This window comes from Callospermophilus lateralis, chromosome 3 (genome assembly GCF_048772815.1).
Source record: "Callospermophilus lateralis isolate mCalLat2 chromosome 3, mCalLat2.hap1, whole genome shotgun sequence".
In the NCBI taxonomy this organism is placed as follows: domain Eukaryota; kingdom Metazoa; phylum Chordata; class Mammalia; order Rodentia; family Sciuridae; genus Callospermophilus; species Callospermophilus lateralis.
Window position 1 is genome coordinate 67,100,938 of NC_135307.1, and position 20,148 is coordinate 67,121,085.

General features: G+C 39.3%; 1 protein-coding gene across 5 annotated transcripts in view; it reads right to left on the reverse strand.

Annotated features, from left to right (window-relative positions):
• Positions 1-20,148, reverse strand: part of Syne2 (spectrin repeat containing nuclear envelope protein 2) — a 336,103-nt gene that overhangs the window by 130,689 nt on the left and 185,266 nt on the right. For all 5 annotated transcript variants that reach the window (XM_077109148.1, XM_077109147.1, XM_076850387.2 and 2 more), the window contains 7 exons: positions 19,432-19,650; positions 13,559-13,824; positions 11,604-11,772; positions 10,004-10,159; positions 6,929-7,069; positions 5,346-5,528; positions 4,244-4,381 (listed from right to left, as the gene is read on the reverse strand). In XM_077109148.1, the coding sequence (XP_076965263.1) occupies positions 4,244-4,381; positions 5,346-5,528; positions 6,929-7,069; positions 10,004-10,159; positions 11,604-11,772; positions 13,559-13,824; positions 19,432-19,650 (1,272 nt within the window). The remainder of the gene's footprint in view (positions 1-4,243; positions 4,382-5,345; positions 5,529-6,928; positions 7,070-10,003; positions 10,160-11,603; positions 11,773-13,558; positions 13,825-19,431; positions 19,651-20,148) is intronic.

The following is a 20,148-nucleotide window of genomic DNA, read 5'->3' on the forward strand; positions in this document are numbered from 1 at the left end:
GGAAATCAATAAATGTTATTCACCACATCAATAGGCTTAAAAATAAGAACCATATGATCATCTCGATAGATGCAGAAAAAAGCATTCGACAAAGTACAGCATCCCTTTATGTTCAAAACTCTAGAAAAACTAGGGATAACAGGAACATACCTCAATATTGTAAAAGCAACCTATGCTAAGCCTCAGGCTAGCATCAATCTGAATGGAGAAAAACTGAAGGCATTCCCTCTAAAATCTGGAACAAGACAGGGATGCCCTCTCTCACCACTTCTGTTCAACATAGTTCTCGAATCACTGGCCAGAGCAATTTGACGAAAGAAATTAAAGGCATAAAAATAGGAAAAGAAGAACTCAAATTATCACTATTTGCAGATGACATGATTCTATACCTAGCAGACCCAAAAGGGTCTACAAAGAAACTATTAGAGCTAATAAATGAATTCAGCAAAGTGGCAGGATATAAAATCAACATGCATAAATTAAAGGCATTCCTGTATATCAGCGACAAATCCTCTGAAATGGAAATGAGGACAACCACCCCATTCACAATATCCTCAAAAAAAAAAAAATACTTGGGAATCAACCTAACAAAAGAGGTGAAAGACTTATACAATGAAAACTACAGAACCCTAAAGAGAGAAATAGAAGAAGATCTTAGAAGATGGAAAAATATACCCTGTTCATGGATAGGTACAACTAACATCATCAAAATGGCGATATTACCAAAAGTTCTCTATAGGTTTAATGCAATGCCAATCAAAATCCCAACGGCATTTCTTGTAGAAATAGAGAAAGCAATCATGAAATTCATATGGAAAAATAAAAGACCCAGAATAGCAAAAACAATGCTAAGCAGGAAGTGTGAATCAGGCGGTATAGCTATACCAGACTTCAAACTATACTACAGAGCAATAGTAACAAAAACAGCATGGTACTGGTACCAAAACAGGCGGGTGGACCAATGGTACAGAATAGAGGACACAGAAACCAATCCACAAAATTACAACTATCTTATATTTGATAAAGGGGCTAAAAGCATGCAATGGAGGAAGGATAGCATCTTCAACAAATGGTGCTGGGAAAACTGGAAATCCATATGCAACAAAATGAAACTGAATCCCTTTCTCTCGCCATGCACAAAAGTTAACTCAAAGTGGATCAAGGAACTTGATAACAAATCAGAGACATGGCGTCTGATAGAAGAAAAAGTTGGCTACGATCTACATACTGTGGGGTCGGGCTCCAAATTCCTCAATAGGACACCCATAGCACAAGAGTTAATAACTAGAATCAACAAATGGGACTTACTCAAACTAAAAAGTTTTTTACTCAGCAAAAGAAACAATAAGAGAGGTAAATAGGGAGCCTATATCCTGGGAACAAATCTTTACTCCTCACACTTCAGACAGAGCCCTAATATCCAGAATATACAAAGAACTCAAAAAATTAGACAATAAGATAACAAATAACCCAATCAACAAATGGGCCAAGGACCTGAACAGAAATTTCTCAGAGGAGGACATACAATCAATCAACAAGTTCATGAAAAAATGCTCAACATCTCTAGCAGTCAGAGAAATGCAAATCAAAACCACCCTAAGATACCATCTCACTCCAGTAAGATTGGCAGCCATTATGAAATCAAACAACAACAAGTGCTGGCGAGGATGTGGGGAAAATGGTTCACTTGTACATTGCTGGTGGGACTGCAAATTGGTGCGGCCAATTTGGAAAGCAGTATGGAGATTTCTTGGAAAGCTCGGAATGGAACCACCATTTGACCCAGCTATTTCCCTTCTCGGTCTATTCCCTAAAAACCTAAAAAGAGCATACTACAGGGACACTGCTACATCGATGTTCATAGCAGCACAATTCACAATAGCAAGACTGTGGAACCAACCTAGATGCCCTTCAATAGATGAATGGATAAAAAAATGTGGCATTTATACACAATGGAGTATTACTCTGCATTAAAAAATGACAAAATCATAGAATTTGCAGGGAAATGGATGGCATTAGAGCAGATTATGCTAAGTGAAGCTAGCCAATCCCTTAAAAACAAATGCCAAATGTCTTCTTTGATATAAGGAGAGTAACTAAGAACAGAGTAGGGACGAAGAGCATGAGAAGAAGATTAACATTAAACAGGGATGAGAGGTGGGAGGGAAAGGGAGAGAGAAGGGAAATTGCATGGAAATGGAAGGAGACCCTCAGGGGTATACAAAATTACATACAAGAGGAAGTGAGGGGAAAGGGAAAAAATATAAGGGGGAGAAATGAATTACAGTAGAGGGGGTAGAGAGAGAAGAGGGGAGGGGAGGGGGAGGGGGATAGTAGAGGATAGGAAAGGCAGCAGAATACAACAGACACTAGTATGGCAATATGTAAATCAATGGATGTGTAACTGATGTGATTCTGCAATCTGTATACGGGGTAAAAATGGGAGTTCATATCCCACTTGAATCAAAGTGTGAAATGTGATATATCAAGAACTATGTAATGTTTTGAACAACCAACAATAAAAATTAAAAAAAAAAAGAAAAAGAAAAAAAAAAGAAGCAATGCAGAAGAAAAGAGATAAATGGGTAAAAATGCATTATCATGACAACTGTTACCACAGGACAAAAATGTGCCACCAAATCTCAAACATCAGGGAGGCAGGGAGGCAGTAAGTCAGCCACCCACTGCGGAACATGCTGTGCTGTTCTAAAGATATAAAGAGGACACAGATCATCTTGGAGGTGTGAGTTCTGTAAAAACTATTACAGAACATCTCCTAAGGGATCCTTTCCGGTGGCTGAATGAGAGAAGAAAAATATTCCTTCACAAACAGAATTTCGTGGACCAAAACCATCAGTGCTCAGCATCTGGACCACCCCTGCAAGTCATGACCTTGCCTAGGAGAATACTTCCCTCTCTTTGTCTCTATAAGATGACATGGAGACACAGGGGACTTGTGCAGTGCCAGGAATGAATCCTGGATGTCAGGACTGGAAGGAACCATGGATTGGCTTTCTACTGCTATGTAACGATTACTACAAATCTGACTGCTTCAAACAAATTTATAATGTGACATGTTCTGAGGGTTAGGAGTTAAGGTATACTGTGAGTGGGTCCTGTGTTCAGGAGGCCATCAGGTTGCAAACATTCAGGTTGTTCACAGAATTCAGTTGTAGGACTGAGGTCCCTGTTTTTTTGCTGGCTGATGGCTGAAAGTGGCTCTCAGCTTCTAAAGGCAACCTTGAATCCCAATTCCATGGTTCTTACTTCTTAAGGCCAGCAGGAGAATCTCTGTATGGTCTGCCACTAGGGAATCTTGTAATCAAGTGACACGATTGATCATGTATGTATTCACAACAGTGACTATCCCATCGCCACAGTCACAGAACATAACCTAATCAATGTGACTATTCTGTCCTGTTCAGAGTCCTGCCTGTACTCAAGGGGAGGGGATTATAAAGGTCATACACACCAAGGAAGGAGAATATTGGGGGGCCATCTTAGAATTTTGTGAACCAAAACCATCAACACTACCCAATGCAAACTTCTTACTCCACGGATGGGGAACACAGAGGCCCATGGAAGATAAATGCTAAAATTATCCAAAAAGTCATGGAGTAGGACAAAAAGAACCAGATACTGATCTCCAAAATTCCTTTCTAGTGTCTGCCAATATCTCAAGCTTCCTTCTGCCTCTTAGCATGATAAGTGTTATGGTTTCGATGTGGTGTCCCCAAAAGCTCACATGTGAGACAATGCAAGGTTTGGAGAAATGATTGGATCATAGCCTTAACCTAATCAGTGAATTGATCCCTGAGGGAATGAACTCAGTGGTAACTGGAAGCAGGTGGATGTGGCTGGAGAAAGTGGTTTATTTGGGGTGTGACTACAGAGTATAGATTTTATATCTCCAGAGTAGAGTCTCTCTCTGCTTCCTGATCACCGTGATGTGAGCTGCTTCCCTCTGTCACACTCTTCCACCATGATGTCCTATGTCACCGGGAGCCCTGAGAAATGGAGCCAGCCGTCTATGGACTAAGACCTCTGAAACCATGAGCCCTCAAAAAAACTCTTCCTCCTCTATAATTGTGCTAATCGGGTCCTTTAGTCACAGCAGCAAAAAAGCTTGACTGAAACAACAAGAAAGGTGATTTTTTAGGTAAGAAGAAGAAAAAAAAGATGACGCTGATTGGCTCACCCAGTGACACTTGTAGAGATTCTCTCACTAACAGAAAACACTTACCTGCAGGGTGCTGGCATGGTGACTCAGGGTTCTTGAAGAGTCATAGCGAGCAGGATTGGCCAGCAAACGACTGGTATTTTCTATCCAAGCCTCTGTGCTCTTCAAAAGATCACTATACTCCTCCATCTTAATTGTGGCCTGAGAAAGAAATGTGGGACCACAGTTAGTCAGATGCTGGTCACTGGGGTTGAACGGTTCCTGAATGGAGAGTCACTTGACATTAGTCAGTGATGTGTTGGGCCTTTCGGGCCCCATGGCTAACAACACTGAAGACGGCACTCCAGGTGAAGACCCTCCCAGCTTTTCAGACTGATCCTGACTATGGTGGAAAGAACTTCAGAAGTTCCACCCTGATGCTGTGGGCTTCAGCAAGGGTTCCAAGTCTGCCTTGCAGCTAGCCTGATTCCCATTTATGCTTCTTTCTGAAAACTGGCTAATACTTCCTCTTGTTCAGGATCTGTTCCTATAATGTCCCATTAATTCTCATTATGTCCCACTATATACATATTTTGTATCAGGGATTGAACTCAGGGGTGCTTAACCACTGAGCCACATCCCTAGCTCTTTTGCATTTTATTAGAGACAGGGTCTCACTGAGTTGCTTAGGGCCTTGCTAAATTGCTGAACTCGTGAGCCACTGGGATTACAGGCGTGTGCCACTGCACCAGCCCATTATATTCTTGTTAGACTAGGATCCTATCTTTGCCAGGCTACACTCACAGCTCACCAAACCATGGCCACCATTTAGAATGGCATAGAGAGCGATCTTGTTCCTAAATGACAGTCCTTTTCAATGCTGGCTCCCTCCCTGGATTCTGGAGACTCTCTGCCCTGAATTCCCATCATTGGTCTTCCTCTACCTATTGGGTCTCAGCACTTCCTTGACTCCTGTGGTTGGCTAACTTTTGGATTCTTGGTTGTATCAGCCCAAGCCAACTTCAGCTGCACCAGCCCACAGGAGCCTACCGTGTAGCTCTAGTTTCAGCTCCTATAAGTGGCAATTTGTGTTCAGCTGCCTCTGAACATTTTTTTGCTTTGTTTTGTTTTAGACCTATCTCAGGACTTCCACGTGCTGTAAGGCTAGCATGTGTTATGCCCCCACCTTATTTAACTGTGAGGTTCTGGTTTCTGCTCTCTGTGAGACTTGCTGGTACTTCTGGAAAGGAATCATCAACTTATCCATCCATTCTTGAGCCTGTCCTGGGTTCTGTTCAACGATGTCCTGAACTTCAGAATCCAGCTCGTTTAGCTTGGAATGCCAGAGATCCAGCTTGTCCCACAGTTTCTGGAGAAGGACATTTTTAAGTCAGTTTGAATGAAGACTGCCATGTTAGATGGTAGTAAACCCTAGTGTTCACAGGCATTTGGAAACGCTATCAAAAAAACAACCCAGGCCTACTTATTAATTTAGATTCACAACCACTGTCTTTCTGCACTATCCTAACTGTAACTTCATTCATTCCAGTACAAATTATCTGCAAGGGACAGAAAGACCTTGATATTTTCCAGGGACGAGTGACAGCAAATAAGGACAACAGAGCCCCTAACTTTTCAAGAACGATGAGGTAAGCATTATGTTTAAAAAGGGATATTTAAAATGGGTGTGGTGGTGTGTGCCATGGTCCCAGCAACTGGGAGACTGAGGCAGGAGAACCATTTGAGCACAGGAGTTGAAGTCTAGCCCAGGTAATAAAGACCTCATCATCTCAGCAAAAAATAAAATAAATAAACAGGCTATTTAGACCAGTATATATGTACAATACATTTAGAGACAATTTTATCAAGTGCCAAAATAAAATTAAAAACAAACAACAAAAACTGCCTCTGGAGGGGCTGGGGTTGTGGCTCAGTGGTAGAGTGCTCACCTAACATGTGTGAGGCACTGTGTTTGATCCTTAGCACCACATAAAAAATAAAACGGTATTGTGTCCATCTACAACTAAAAATAATAATAATAATAAATGAAAACAAAAAACTGTCTCTTGACTTGGAATTAATGAAGTGAAAGGAAGTCCCGGCTGCGTGCAATAGAAGTAACTGCTTTTGACTCTAGAAAAACAATTTTGAGAAATGGGAAAATCTAATTTGTTAAATTAGGTTCCTCTGCTTAAGAGCCAAAATTGTACCTAATGATATACCTAATGAGCCACATTCTTACATATTTTTTAAAGTCCAATTATATTAAAATATTTCCTAAAAATATAGATTACAATAAGAATATACATATAGGCATTTACTTGGGAGTTCAGAGGTAGAATATTATGTCTGTTTTACTTAAGATTTTATTTCCTAAGATATTTTATAAGGGAAATAAATTTGGATTTTTTTATTTTCCTTTCCCTCCCCACCTGGGCAATCTAAAGAAAAGCCATTAATATTTTTGATATCCTAGTTTTTTTATATCAGTCTTCCCAAGATCCTTACTGCCATTCACTTGTGGAAATGATAGCACAGTCAGATTCTCTCAAGAGCTGAGACAGGTGCCCACCTTGGAAAAACCAAGAATAATTTCCTACCAACCCCCTAGGTGGCCTCTAATCAAGGATGCACCTCTGGATTTGGTGTAGGACCTTGGTGCTTATAATTCATCCAAAGAATTCACCTTGGGATGGATTGATTTCGGGGGGTGGGGGGGGTTATTTGTCAGAAATACCTAATGCTGAAGTGAGCTGAGGAGGATGTTACCTTTTGAATTTCTTGAGCTTTCTCAATGTTTTCGCTCTTCTGCTGCAACATATTTTCAACAAGCCGAAGTCCACTGTTAATTTCCTCTATTTTCCTGTTCATTGCAAATGATGGTGAGCTCTTCAAGACTTCATCACTAATCTGTTACAAGGGAGAAAGTTGAATTTGGCTTAGAGAGGGTTTCTGCTCTCTAGTCCCAAGTTCACACAATAAAAGAAGTACTCACTCTTGTTTCTTTTTTTTTTTTAGGGGTGCTGGGGTTTGAACCCAGGGTCTTGTGCACGTGAGACAAGCACTCTACCAACTGAGCTATATTCCCAGCCTAAAGCAGCACTTACTCTATAAGGACTAGAAGAAAAAATTACAAACCAGACTGGCAAATGCATTAGTGAGACAGTAGTAGATTAGCCAACTGCTAAATGTCAGCTGTGTTCACTGGATCTTTTAAATATAATCTATAAGTAAATTAATTACTTTAAATAAAACTTAAAAATTGTGTTGGGCCACTGTACTGAGAGGACTCTTTGAAACATACCCCTATGGATCAAATGATATAAAAGAATTCCTGGGGGATATGTTATACAACCTCTCCATTTTAGAGAATATTCTCTGCACAGATCTGTTTCTATTAAAACAATTCCCAAGCCAATTTAAAAACAAAATGTAATTTCCACCTTAATATTCGTTTGGGTGGAAATAGTCTTCTAAAAGCACCTGTTTCCTGAGGATGCTGAGCTTAATTCTTCTATGTGTAACCGTTTCTAATGCCCACTTTCCCAGCAATCAGAAATCTAGCTGCTAAACCAGGCAGTCTTTTTTTTTTTTTTTTTCCTTAATCTGCAGTTTAAAACAACTAGTGCTAAGAAAGATATTAAAAGAATGCTGAATGTATTATTTTTCCAAATACTTGATTAATTTGTGTTCTTGTTTTTTAAAGCTATATGGATAAGGTTTTCTCTAAGCAGCTACTAAGTAACCAAATAATACTATATGCTTTTGTATAACTCTTTCAGTCTTCACTGTAGCTGTATAACCACCGAGAATAAAACAACCCCAAGCAGATAAGAGTACAGACACAGAAAACAGAAAGACGGGCTAAATGACGTGTGAAGGTCACACATCAGGTAGTGGCTGACCTCGTCCTAAGAAGCCCTCAAGTCCCCAGACTCTATCCCAGGCCCTACTTGCACGAGGCTGTCAGTGTTTATTCCATGTTTTTATCCCATGGACCATACCACAGTCATGATTATTATAAAAACAAGACTCACTTTGACCCTCTATTATTTTTTTTCTTGCTGGCTGTGTTACAAATTACCACAAAATGGAGTTTTCTGATTTTGGGGGCAGTTACTCTCCTGGTAGAAATGCTTACCATTTAGATACATTAGGAAAGATTATGACTTAGGAAAGTCAATAGCCATCTGAATTACACACAGAGATGTGTCTGTTGTCTGGGTCCTTGAACTTCCTTTAAACACTTCCCACAATAAAAATTAGTGGCTTTTTGTTACAAATAAACAAGTTAACAGTGGAAATTTTCAACCTTAAATGTGAAAGATTGTTTTTTATTACTAACTTACTTCATAGATATTTTCACATAAAGGATTTATGACAATAACCCTTAGCTTATACTAAAACATTTAGTAATCTTTTAAAGTAAAACCAATAGCACACAATTCTTGAGAATGTACCTAATAGGTTTTCTTGTATGTTAAATCAAAAAAGACTTATGTAACTATATATTAGGAGATTACATTCTTTTTTTTTTTCCCTAGGTTAAATGTTTCTAGGAGAAGTATAGGACAGATTCTAGAAACTAAGTTTGAATCCCTTCTTCCTTTTTTTTTTTTTTTGGTGGAGTTGGGGGAGATTGAACCCAGAGGCACTTCACCATTAAGCTACATCCTCAGTCCTTTATTTATTTTGAGACAGGTTGCTGAGACTAGTCTTGAACTTGTGATCCTCCAGTCCTAGCTTTTGAAATCTGACATTTTTGTACTTGAAGAGATTTATTTATTTATTTATTTATTTATTGGCATCAGGGATTCAGCCAAGGGACACTTAACCACTGAGTCACATCCCTAGCCCTTTAAAAAATTTATGTAGAGAGAGGGTCTCCCTAAGTTGCATAGGGCCTCACTAAATTGGTGAGGCTGGCTTTGAACTCATGATTCTCCTGCCTCAGCCTCCTAAGCCACTGGGATTATAGGCATATGTCACTGTACTGAGCTTGAAGAGCTATTTTAGCAACAAGTTATGGGTGCTTTAATCTTCAAAAAAAAAATAAAAATCATTCTGTGAATGCTGGGCCAAACAGATTTTTTTGTTCTGTTGGATTTGGGCTGTCCTTCTACTATCCAAGAAAATTGGCTTGCTCAGCTCAGCTCCTATGTCCCTGGTGTTATAAAATATTTCCTACCTTTGTTCAAATCTGGACTCTCAGGTATAATGATTTGTGAGAATTTTGTTAACATCATCATTGGACAGTATTTGCTAATTACTGTCCCTAGTGCAATTTTTATTCTTCTTGGTTGTAATTTCAAAATGTTTCAGGGAATCCATCTTAAAGCAAAGTATTATTGTGTCCAGAAATTTTAAATGTCTGTACAATCAAAAATAATTATAAACCAAGGAAAAGATAATATGTAAGTATTTTTTTTGAGAGAGAGAGAGAGAAAATTTTTTAAATATTTATTTATTTTTTTTAGTTTTCGGCGGACACAACATCTTTGTTTGTATGTGGTGCTGAGGATCGAACCCGGGCCGCATGCATGCCAGACAAGCTCACTACCACTTGAGCCACATCCCCAGCCCTATATGTAAGTATTTTAAGATGCAAGAGAAGAAAAACTTAGCATCTGGATGACTAAATATATACAGAATAATATTATGTTATTTAAATCACTTATTTCAAGCCTATTAATCTCAGTATTCAATACACAAAACTGCCATTTAACCAAGTTCAAACCAGTCAGAGCTAAAATCAGGGCAAATGAAAAATGTGGCATTAGAGAACATTTTCTTCTAGTCATTCAACCCCATAAAGGCCAGTACAAGTAAGAACATTATTATTACCTTCTCATCTATGTCTTCTAAAGCTTTTCTGCATTCCTCCACCCGGGACTCCATCTCTGCAGGGACTATGGTATACATTTCACAGTACTGGATTCGCAGTTTTTCCATGATACTCTTGAAAGTGAGCTTGCCTTTCTTAAGAATGCTCTGAAGCTCCTAAAAACGTCAAGAGAGTTTCCACACTGGGTGGGGAAAGTTCAGCTCTAAAAAGCAAAAGCTGCTTTCCAGCTCCTCCTGGTCCTCGTGATCCAAAGAAGCAAACTTTGCTGGACAAAACTCACTATTGTTAGGAGTTGACTGAACCCAGGAGATACTTGATTTGGTCAGAGGATGCTTTCTAATTTGTAAGAATTAAACCTGATCTCTCTTCAGAGTGTCAAACCATTGTGGCAAAAACACATTACCAATGTCCCCTGCTTCCAAAGTACCTCTAAGATTAAACGGTATCTCAGTCGCAGCTTGGATCTTAAAAGCTACAAGTAGCAAAAAAAAGTTTCAAAGAAGTTTTTCTTCGGTGTTGTTATTAACTTGTTTCTATTTCTACTTCTTCCTACATTATCATCACAATGAGTCAAGGCCACTAAAAGCCCACGCTTGAAGCAAAAGTGTCCCTTTCTTGTAATTAGACAGCCCAGCAGAGCTCAGCTTTTTTCAAAAGGGAGGGTTCCAGTTCCTTACAAAGAATGCAGGTTTGGGGAGATAAAAGAAACCTGAACAAACAGTTCATTGGTTGTGGCCTAGAAATAAAATCTGATCTTACTGTTCTCCTCTAGTAATTATAAAGGAGAAACTCATTTGTTTGGGAAAGTTTCCCAAAGATCAAGTGGAAAAATACTTCTTGACTTTACTGTGGCTTTTCTGTTGTTTGGTTTTTACAGTAGCTGTTCAAGCATTATTTGTTTTAATGGACTGAGTCACTGTGCTGACGCTGAGCGATTAAAATTTTAAATGACTCTGGGATGTGTCACAGATTCTCCTTTATTAATCTAGAAGGAGAAAGTTAAAGAACAAAGCCATCCAGACACAGGTGGACTGGTGTGAGTGTCCTCCTGCTTTATCTAGACTCGGAGAGGACAGGATGTCATTCAGGGCTAAACAGAGCTGGTGCCTATGGGAGGGCTCCTGGACATCAACACCAAAGCTCGGGTTCACCGCAGCCTGCAATTTCTGAATCAGCTTCCAAACATCATTTTTGACTGTTACCATTGAACTGGAATGCGAGATCATTCTGAAGAAATGAGTTCCCAAATGACTCTCAGTATGTGCACGCCCCTACCAGAGGCAAAACACCATGGCCTACTAAAATAGTTTAACACGCTACCCAAACGGGCTCTGAGGCCCCTGTTCACCAAACACCCTTGAAACATGCTTGAAAAAGGGCTGTTTAGTCCACACTCAGCCTGCTCTCAATTTTGCTCATGGTCCCCTGGCTCTGCCCACATCATTCCATAGGGCCTTTGCGTGTGCTTCCCCCTCTCCTTGCATCTTTTCCCAATCACTCTTCCAACCCAAATCAAGGAGTTACCTCTGCCCCCAAGGACTTTGAACACAAGGCTATGGGCCAATATCAGCCACGTTCACTAATTCATTCCTCATTTACCTCCAACTCCTTTGCCCTTTCTGGGTGGCCCTCTGATGCCATATTTTGGAAAGAAGTTGATGCCTGTTGAAATACGTTCTTCAAAGCAATTATTTCTTTTGTGAAGGAATGTCTTCCCTGGAGTTCAGTCTGCAATGATTCCTTATTTTTTTGAGCTTTCTGAAGAAGCCTATAACAGAACATTAAAATATAACCAATTTTCTGTCCTGCTCTTCTGTGAAACAGTTTAATTTCAACAATTAACAAAATATCTGAATAGTTCACAAAAAATGATTTTCCCCCAAGAAGAAAATATCATATATATATATATATATATATATATATATATATATAAATCTCATTAACCACTGAGCCACATTCTAGTCCTTTTTATATTTTATTTTATTTTGAGACAGGGTTTCACTAAGTTGCTGAGGGCCTCACTAAGTTGCCGAGGCTGGCTTTGACCTTGTGATCCTCCTGCCTCAGCCTCCCACTGGGACTACAGGTGTGCACCACTGTACCTGGCTCCATTTTTTCAATGATTTCAATACCATGTAATCAAACACACCAAATCCTAGCACTCAATCAAAAACCTCTCCAAAACTTCCATCCCCAAATATCTTCTCTTTGCGCTTTCTGTTCTAGTTGCCACCTCTACCTTCTATTTTTCTGCATATACTCTTTGATTTCAAATAAAAATGATTTTTGAGTGTGACTGGAGTCGTGGGCAGGCTCTTGGGGACCAACAATCCTACAGGACCTATGCTCTTCCACTCACTCCATTTGCTGTGGATGCTTCAAATATTGAAAGAGGCAACTGGGTGGAAAAAAACCTTTCCTTAGAGTTATTTGATAAGAATCTGTGATACTATGATGTAATAAATAAATGTTTGGTCTTTGCCCAGGTTCCTGAGACAAAGCTCATAATACCCTTATAGATAGAAGCACAAGCAGAACCTATTGTTCTAATGTTGAGTCAGTGACTCTGGTTCTTGACAGAGCTCTTAAGACCTTTGTAATTTCCTGAATGACAAGAGCATCTTTTATGCTAATGAGGCAACTCTTGGTGGGTTCTTGAGGCGCCTCAGGATGGGAACTGCTTGCAAGGAGAGATAACCATATGATTAAAGGGTACTAACATTCAGGGTCCCTCACCACCTCCATATCATCATTCCTAACCTCCAGAGGGGACGGGGACTGAAGCTGAGGTGATCACCAAAGGCCAATGATGTAATCTATCATGATTACATAATGAACACCCACAAGAATAGGATTTGGGGAGCTTCCAGATTGCTGAACAGCAGAGGTACCTGGAAGGTAGGGTGTGGTGTCTAAACACTCCACCTAAGAAATTTCCATCTGGATGTTCATCTATATCCCTTTTTTTGTCTTTTAATAACAAGCCAGCAAACCTGAATGTCTTCCTGAGTTCTGTGAGCTGTTTTGGCAAGTTAATTGGACCTGGGGAAGGTGTCAAAGGAAGCCTTGATAGCCAGCCAGTCAGAAGCACAGTGTCGCTGGGCACGGTGGTGCACACACACCTGTAATCCCAGCAGCCCAGGAGGCTGAGGGAGAAGGATCGCAAATTCAAAGCCAGATTCAACAACTTAGCAAGGCCCTAAGCAACTTAGCAAGATCCTATCTCAAAAAAATAGAAGAAAAAAAAAAAAAGGTTGGGGATATGACTCAGTGGTTAAGTGCCCCTGGGTTCAATCCCTGGTACAAAAACGAGGTTATTCTACTCAGAAATTCCAAGATGGCAAATGAGTGCTTGTTCTAATGATAGCTACTTTCTCTTTTCCATTTCTTTTTGTAGTATAGGATAATGCCAATTATCCTATACAACATAATCCCATAGTATCACTGGTCATTATCCTATATATTATTTTTATATTTTATCAATTGGATACTTTTTAAAATTTTGAGCCAGAGTTGCCAAGCACGTTCCTTTAACAGTTCTTCTTCAGTCTTACCTGTCGCACCGTTCCCGCATGGACTGGATTTCTTGAAGAGCAGGGACAGCCTCTATAGCCCCTCGGCCTTCAGGAACATTCCGAATACTCTTTATGCGCTGAAGGAGCAGGGTCAGCAAGAGCTGCTGCATCTCCACACTCTCTTCGTATTGGTAGAAAGCATCCAGCAGCTCTGAGAGCTCCTCCGTGGTAGCAGCCTCCTTTGTTTTGGAAATTTCTGGGAGTTCCTCTTGAAGATTGTCTAAAATGATTGTTTCTCGTTCCATCTAAGTCAATAAACAACAACAACAACAAAAGAGAACTAAAATAAGTCAAGTACACTCTTACCACATTAGGACTTGAAATATTCTTGTGCAGCCATAATTTTTTAGTACTCTCTCTTCAAAGGGTATCTATAGGCCATCTCCTAATTCAAAAGAAATATTTGTTCTCCTACAGTTGGGAATATTGGTCCTTTATCAACAGAATCATATAGCTCCCAGCTATAGGATGATGAGAACAAAAGGTTGTGGTGGCTCACACCTGTATCCCCAGAAATTCAAGAGGCTGAGGCAGGAGGATCACAAGTTCAAGGCCAGTCTCAGCAACTTATCAAGACCCTGTCTCAAACTGAAAAAGGGCTGGGAATACGTCTCAGTAGTAAAATGTCCCAGGTTCAATTCCCAGTACCATGAAAATAAATAAGTAAGTAAGTAAATACATGAATAAAATGAAGTGTTGCTGTTGTGGGAAAAAGAAATGTTGATGAACATTTAAAATAATTGATTTCCTATTCAGTTTTCTATTGGATAAAGTGGTATTTCTTTTGAGATGCACAGGGGTTGTTAGAATGAGGCCCACAAGCAGCTCCCAGTATAAGAAGCTAGGCAACTGTTAGACATGGAAATTTTCCTGCAGGTTCCTTTTCTTTCACTTCTCACCTCCAAAAATTTCTTTCATTTCTAACTTCAAAAGGAAGTCCAGTGGACTCTCATTACCCTCATGGCACCCACCACAGAGAAACCAGCTTGAAGTACCAAACCAACTATGTATTTATCAACCACTAGTATGTGCAGAACCCAAAATCATATCTTATTTTTTAAAATATGTTTAGTTAAATTTATTTATTTATATGTGGTGCTGAGCATTGAACCCAGTGCCTCACACAGGCAAGTGCTCTACCACTGAGTCCCAGCCCTAGCCCCCATAACTAATTTTAAATGCAGCTGGAAATCAAAAGCTCTATCAGACTTCAACAAAGACTTAGAAAAAAGTCTCAAAGTCTCCTGAATCCGATGGATCTTAAGTCCCTCCTCAACTCCTGTGGTCTTCCCCTCCTTTGCACCCTCATTTATCTCATTCTGTGCTCATGTGACATCAATCCTATGTTCACACAGAGCCACACATCCACACTGGCCATCTCGACACTGCAGAACATCACACCGGTCAACTCCACTTATGACATCATGAGTAACCGAAATGGTTAGCAAGGTCCTGGATGTCCAGTAAGATGTGCCACAAGGTGGCAAACTCAAAAGCCCCAGCATCAATTAAGACTCCAGGGCCCAGTGGTCTGAGGTGCAGCAGGGCTTCTCCTCTTTCAGGTTGTTCAATCCTTGACCTCCATCACTGAGAAAGAGACGCAGCACCACATGGGCCTTTTTGGATTTTAGAGGTTGCATATATTGTAGCTGGGATTCTTACACAGCTCTGCTTATCATATCCATTATCAACAATGCTGTAAGGCTGAGGCACACATGGAGAAAATGAGGCACTGCAGCAGGGGTCATAGGATCCAGTTGGGTCCAGTGGCTGTAATACCTGGAGAAGGTATAGACTGTAACCCTCCAAGAGCCTGAGTTATGAAATTTGTGCTTCCCATCATCTTCAAACCAAGACTTGGTTCTCAGGCTGACCACTATACTTGCATCAGGGAGTTCCACTAGAACTATGTTCCACTAGATCATATTGCTTGAGAACCACCATGCAAATAAAGGCACTGCCGTATTGATAGGGCTAACAGCACATCTAGGTTTCCAGTAAGCACAGGCATTGGAAGAACTCTACCTGCAACCCTACTGGAGCATCTCTTGGTGCTTCCATTGTTATCCTAACCACAAATGGGCAAACGCAGCTACGAACACACAGTCAGAGCCAAACAACTAAGGGCCCAGACTTTTCCTGCTTCAGTTCTATTAGTCTCCTACTCCTATCCTCCCAGTGTCACTTTCCAAAATAAACCACCTGCTGGCAGTCCCTAAACACAGGTTCTGCTATCTCTTGTACAGCTGGTAAGTGTCTGAGGAAGAGAACTCAAGGGGGAAAACAATTTGTTTTTTAACGGGTCCTGGGGATTCAACCTAGGCAAATGATCTACCACGGAGTCTCACCCCCAGCCACTTGATAATTTTTTATTAAAATGATAATTTTGCTCAAAAGCCAGGAATTTTTTATCTTATGAATGGATCAACTGTACTCCATCTACCAAGTAGAATACCACTCAGGAATAAAAAAGAAATGAACTGCTGAGACAAGCAATTGCAAGAATGAACCCAAGCACGTGATGCTTAGTGAAAAGAAGTCAAAGGCCACACACTGTATGAATGCACTTACATAACGTTCTGCAAATGAAAAAGCTACAGGACAAGAAATAGATTAATGGTATCCGGGGACTGGAGGTGAGGGAAGGCAAAGAGCATAAAGTGACACAGGGAATTTTCAGGGTGACAGAAATGTCCTACATTTAGGTTAAGTGACTCTATATACTTGTTAAAACTCTACAAACTTTTTGTTAAATTTTACTGACTTGGGGGTAAGGATGACTCTCAAATCATAACAAGTTGCCATAACAAGTATACATACATTTGTCTACTTACAAGAGGCTTTGATGATCTTCCTTGGACACGGAATCCTAGCAAAATTGGTTATAAAACTTCTAGGTTCAGTTGGGCATGGTAGCACATGCCTTAATCCTAGAAACTCAGAAGGCTGAGGCAGGAGGATTCTAAGCTCAAGCCAGTCTCAGCAACTTAATGAGACCCTGTCTCAGACAAAAAACTGAAAAAGGCTAGGATGTATCTCGTGGTAAAGCACCCCTGGGTTCAATTCCCAAAACCAAAACCAACTCTTAGGTTCATGGTAAATTATGAAGAAATCAAAGGGGAGAAGGCATGTAGATAGGAAAAAGAATTCTGTAGGTTATCAGAGCTGGAAGCTATCACCTTTGAGGTCAATGTCACCCTATCATTTGACAAATTGAAGAGTATACTGAGCCCAGAATGGAGAAATCTCAACTAAGTCCTTGTCACATAAAAAAGAAAATCTGCATCTGAGCTGGAATTAAGAGCCTGATTATGGACTTTTAGGTCAAGGCCCATCTGAAAACACTAAACTTTTCATTGTCAACATGGCAACCCAGTTTATAGGTCAGAATAAATGTAGGACTACCCACTGGAGTCTGTGACCTCGACTACATGCCCAGAGCCAAAGGCACATTAACCTTGCCAAGTTCATCCTACAAGAAACAGTCTGAGCAGGGCTCAGGAGGCTGTGTTTCTATACTTGGTGAAAATAAGATTTCCTGTGCATCACTTGTGCTCATTAATATGTGAGCACTATCTCATAATCATCACTATTAAGGCCACGTATTATCCTAAGGTGCCTGCTCTGTGGAGACTGTACATACCCCAGAATCAAAACTCAAAATTTTCCTTTTTATAATAAAATACCCAGAACCACAGAAATAGAAAACAAAAAAGAAATTACTTTGACCCAGGGGAAGAAGTCAGCCTTAGCACTCCATTTGTCTTTGACGACAAGACTTCATTCTAGAATATTATCATTATCAAAGTATAAAATATATGATTATTCTGGATAACCAGAAGTTAATAATTATATTGAGCTCATTCTGTTTAAGAAAATAGAGAGTTAAGATATAAGAGGGGAAAAGGTAAGTAAAAAATTAATTTTTTAACTTGTACAATTATAAACTGGGCATTTACATTTTCAAGAATTATACATGAACCATTTATTCCTTAAAGATACTAAATGACTGTATTACTGTAGACATTTTAAAAACAGAATTCACTTTGTCATGTTTATAAAGGCACCAACCACACTAACAAAACCTTACATGTATAGGTCTTTAGATGATGTCATTTTACTGAATGGGTAAGGGCTACAGTATAATTGTATATCAGGCTGGGGTATAGCTCAGGGGTAAGGTGCTTGCCTAGCATGCATGAGTCCTGGGTTTGAGCCCGAACATCAGAAAAAAAATTAATTTGATGCATGCAAATATCATTTAATTTGGTGATTTAGTGATTAAGCACCGATTTTATGTTTGAAAAAAATTTATACATACATTTAAAAAAATCTCCTCAGGAGTCTCTTGAGGATGAAACAATGTACACGATGACATAAAACCTAGTATGTGTATTTATGACTGGCACATATTAAGTGCTCTACTTAGTAGTTGTTATATTGTGCTATTCTTTGAGAAATATATTTTGCTATCAGACTTTGTCAAATGTATGTAAGAATAATTGCATGAATGAGGTCTCAATTCATAAGATATTACTGCAAATGGGTATAAAGCAACATGTGAGAAAATAAAAAGAACAAAAGGTTTGAATTAGCCAGAATCTGGATTTGAATAAGAGCTGTCCTTCCACAAATATTTACTAAGTGCCCACTAAATGCAAGGCTATGGCCAAGGTTAGAATGGTGAGCAAGACAGCCTCAGTCTCATCCCACAGGGGCTCACTGCTCAATCTCCAGCTGGGGCTGCTTGGCTGTTGCCTAATATCTCAGGTTTCAGTTTCCCCACCTACATAATGGTGACAATATTTACCTCCATAGACCAAGATTCAGTGAGATCATGTGTGCACTGCCTTCTCAGCCCAGTGCAGGAACTCAACAAATGGTACTATTGTGGACACCCGAGAACCAGTTCCAGCAGCCCCATCGACAGGATAATTTACAAAATTTCTTAGAGCTTGAACATTGAAGAGATTACTCACTGATCAAACCCTGCCAGAAATGATATTCATTTTCAAGAACATGACTGAAATGATATTCATTTTCAAGAACATCAAATTCTAAGCAGGTTACTATGATAGTGTTAAACATTTTGATCCCAAAGCATGTGATCTTCCTGCAATTAAGTGTTGACTCATATTTCTATCTTAAAGTCAGCACAAAGTTTGAAATGAATAAGAGAAGCATTTTTTTCATGAGTATTCTGAATTGTATGTCATTGATACCTGGCCCTTTGGAAAGATTAGAAAATATGCTAAGATCCTTTCATACAATTTTTAATTCTCTTTCTTAATACATGTGAATCCTAAATCCTAAACTATGAATAAATTAACATCTGTGATTGGCATATATTATGGGGGTCTTCTTTGAGACTGTTTTCAGAAAGAACATCACACCTCATGTTTTTAGGTCTGCACTTAACAGTTGTAGCTAATTTCCATAGCTAACAATGGTAGTTAATTTCAAAATTAGTTGGTTTTATGCATGTTGCCTAATTCTAACCTTTAGTAGAATGAATGTAGAGCCAGTTATTTTTAAGAGAGATTAATTTGTCTTTATAAAAAAGATTTTAAAACTCAAGCTCAACAATTTATAAGAATTATCTTATATCCCCCACCAAAAAAAAAAAAAAAAAAAAAAAAAACCAACTAAGCCACTATTATAAAAGAGCCTAAGTAGTTCTTGGGGACTATTCTAATAGAGCCTGACCTCTAGAAACATTTATGTGCCATGTATATGTGATGTACACAGATGGTACTGTGGGGGGCTTGTTTTACATACAAAGTGAAGGTAATAAAGGAAATAACATTTGCTTGGAAACTTTAGAATTTGAATGTTGAAAATGAAACACTCACTTCCTCACTAACGAATTTCCACTCCTGCTTCAGTTCTTCACTCCACATCTCCCAGACTTTGGCAGCCTGTAGCAAACTGAGCCACTTCTCCCACAGGACTGACAGGCCTCTGAGCACACACATGCCATCCTTTTCTGTGCACCTGCGCCTCAAGTGTCTAAGGACCTGTCGCAGCTTTGTGAGTTCTTTTCTGGTTGATTTGAGATTTGACACCAAGGCCTTAAGAAAGAAAATGAAAGAATAACAGAGATATAATGTCTATTTTTTTTGCCCTGAAACATAGAAACTGTCTTAAATCTTCAACAGTCAGTGATTGTAACCATCCACAAGTATTACATGACCATTTTTTATCCTTTTGTAAGTCAATTTGGGCCAGATAAGAATTATCCATGAACTATATTCTGCATGAATTTGGGACTATGAGGACAAATAATGACCCATAAATCTAAGAATGCACTTTCAAGGGTAAATATCTGAGAATTACATCTTGTTATTTTAACTTGAGTCTCATATTTTACTAGATAATTTATCTGTACAATGTTTCCTATATTAACCATCAAAAAATATTTAGGGGTGCTTATCCTCCCTTTTTCTTCTTTGCTTTTGGTAGATATTATCAATTTAGAATGTTCTCATCCAAATCCAAGCAGCAATAATACTGTACATTCTAATAAGCAAATAAGCAAAAATTAAAATTGCTTAGTAACAGGGTCTAAG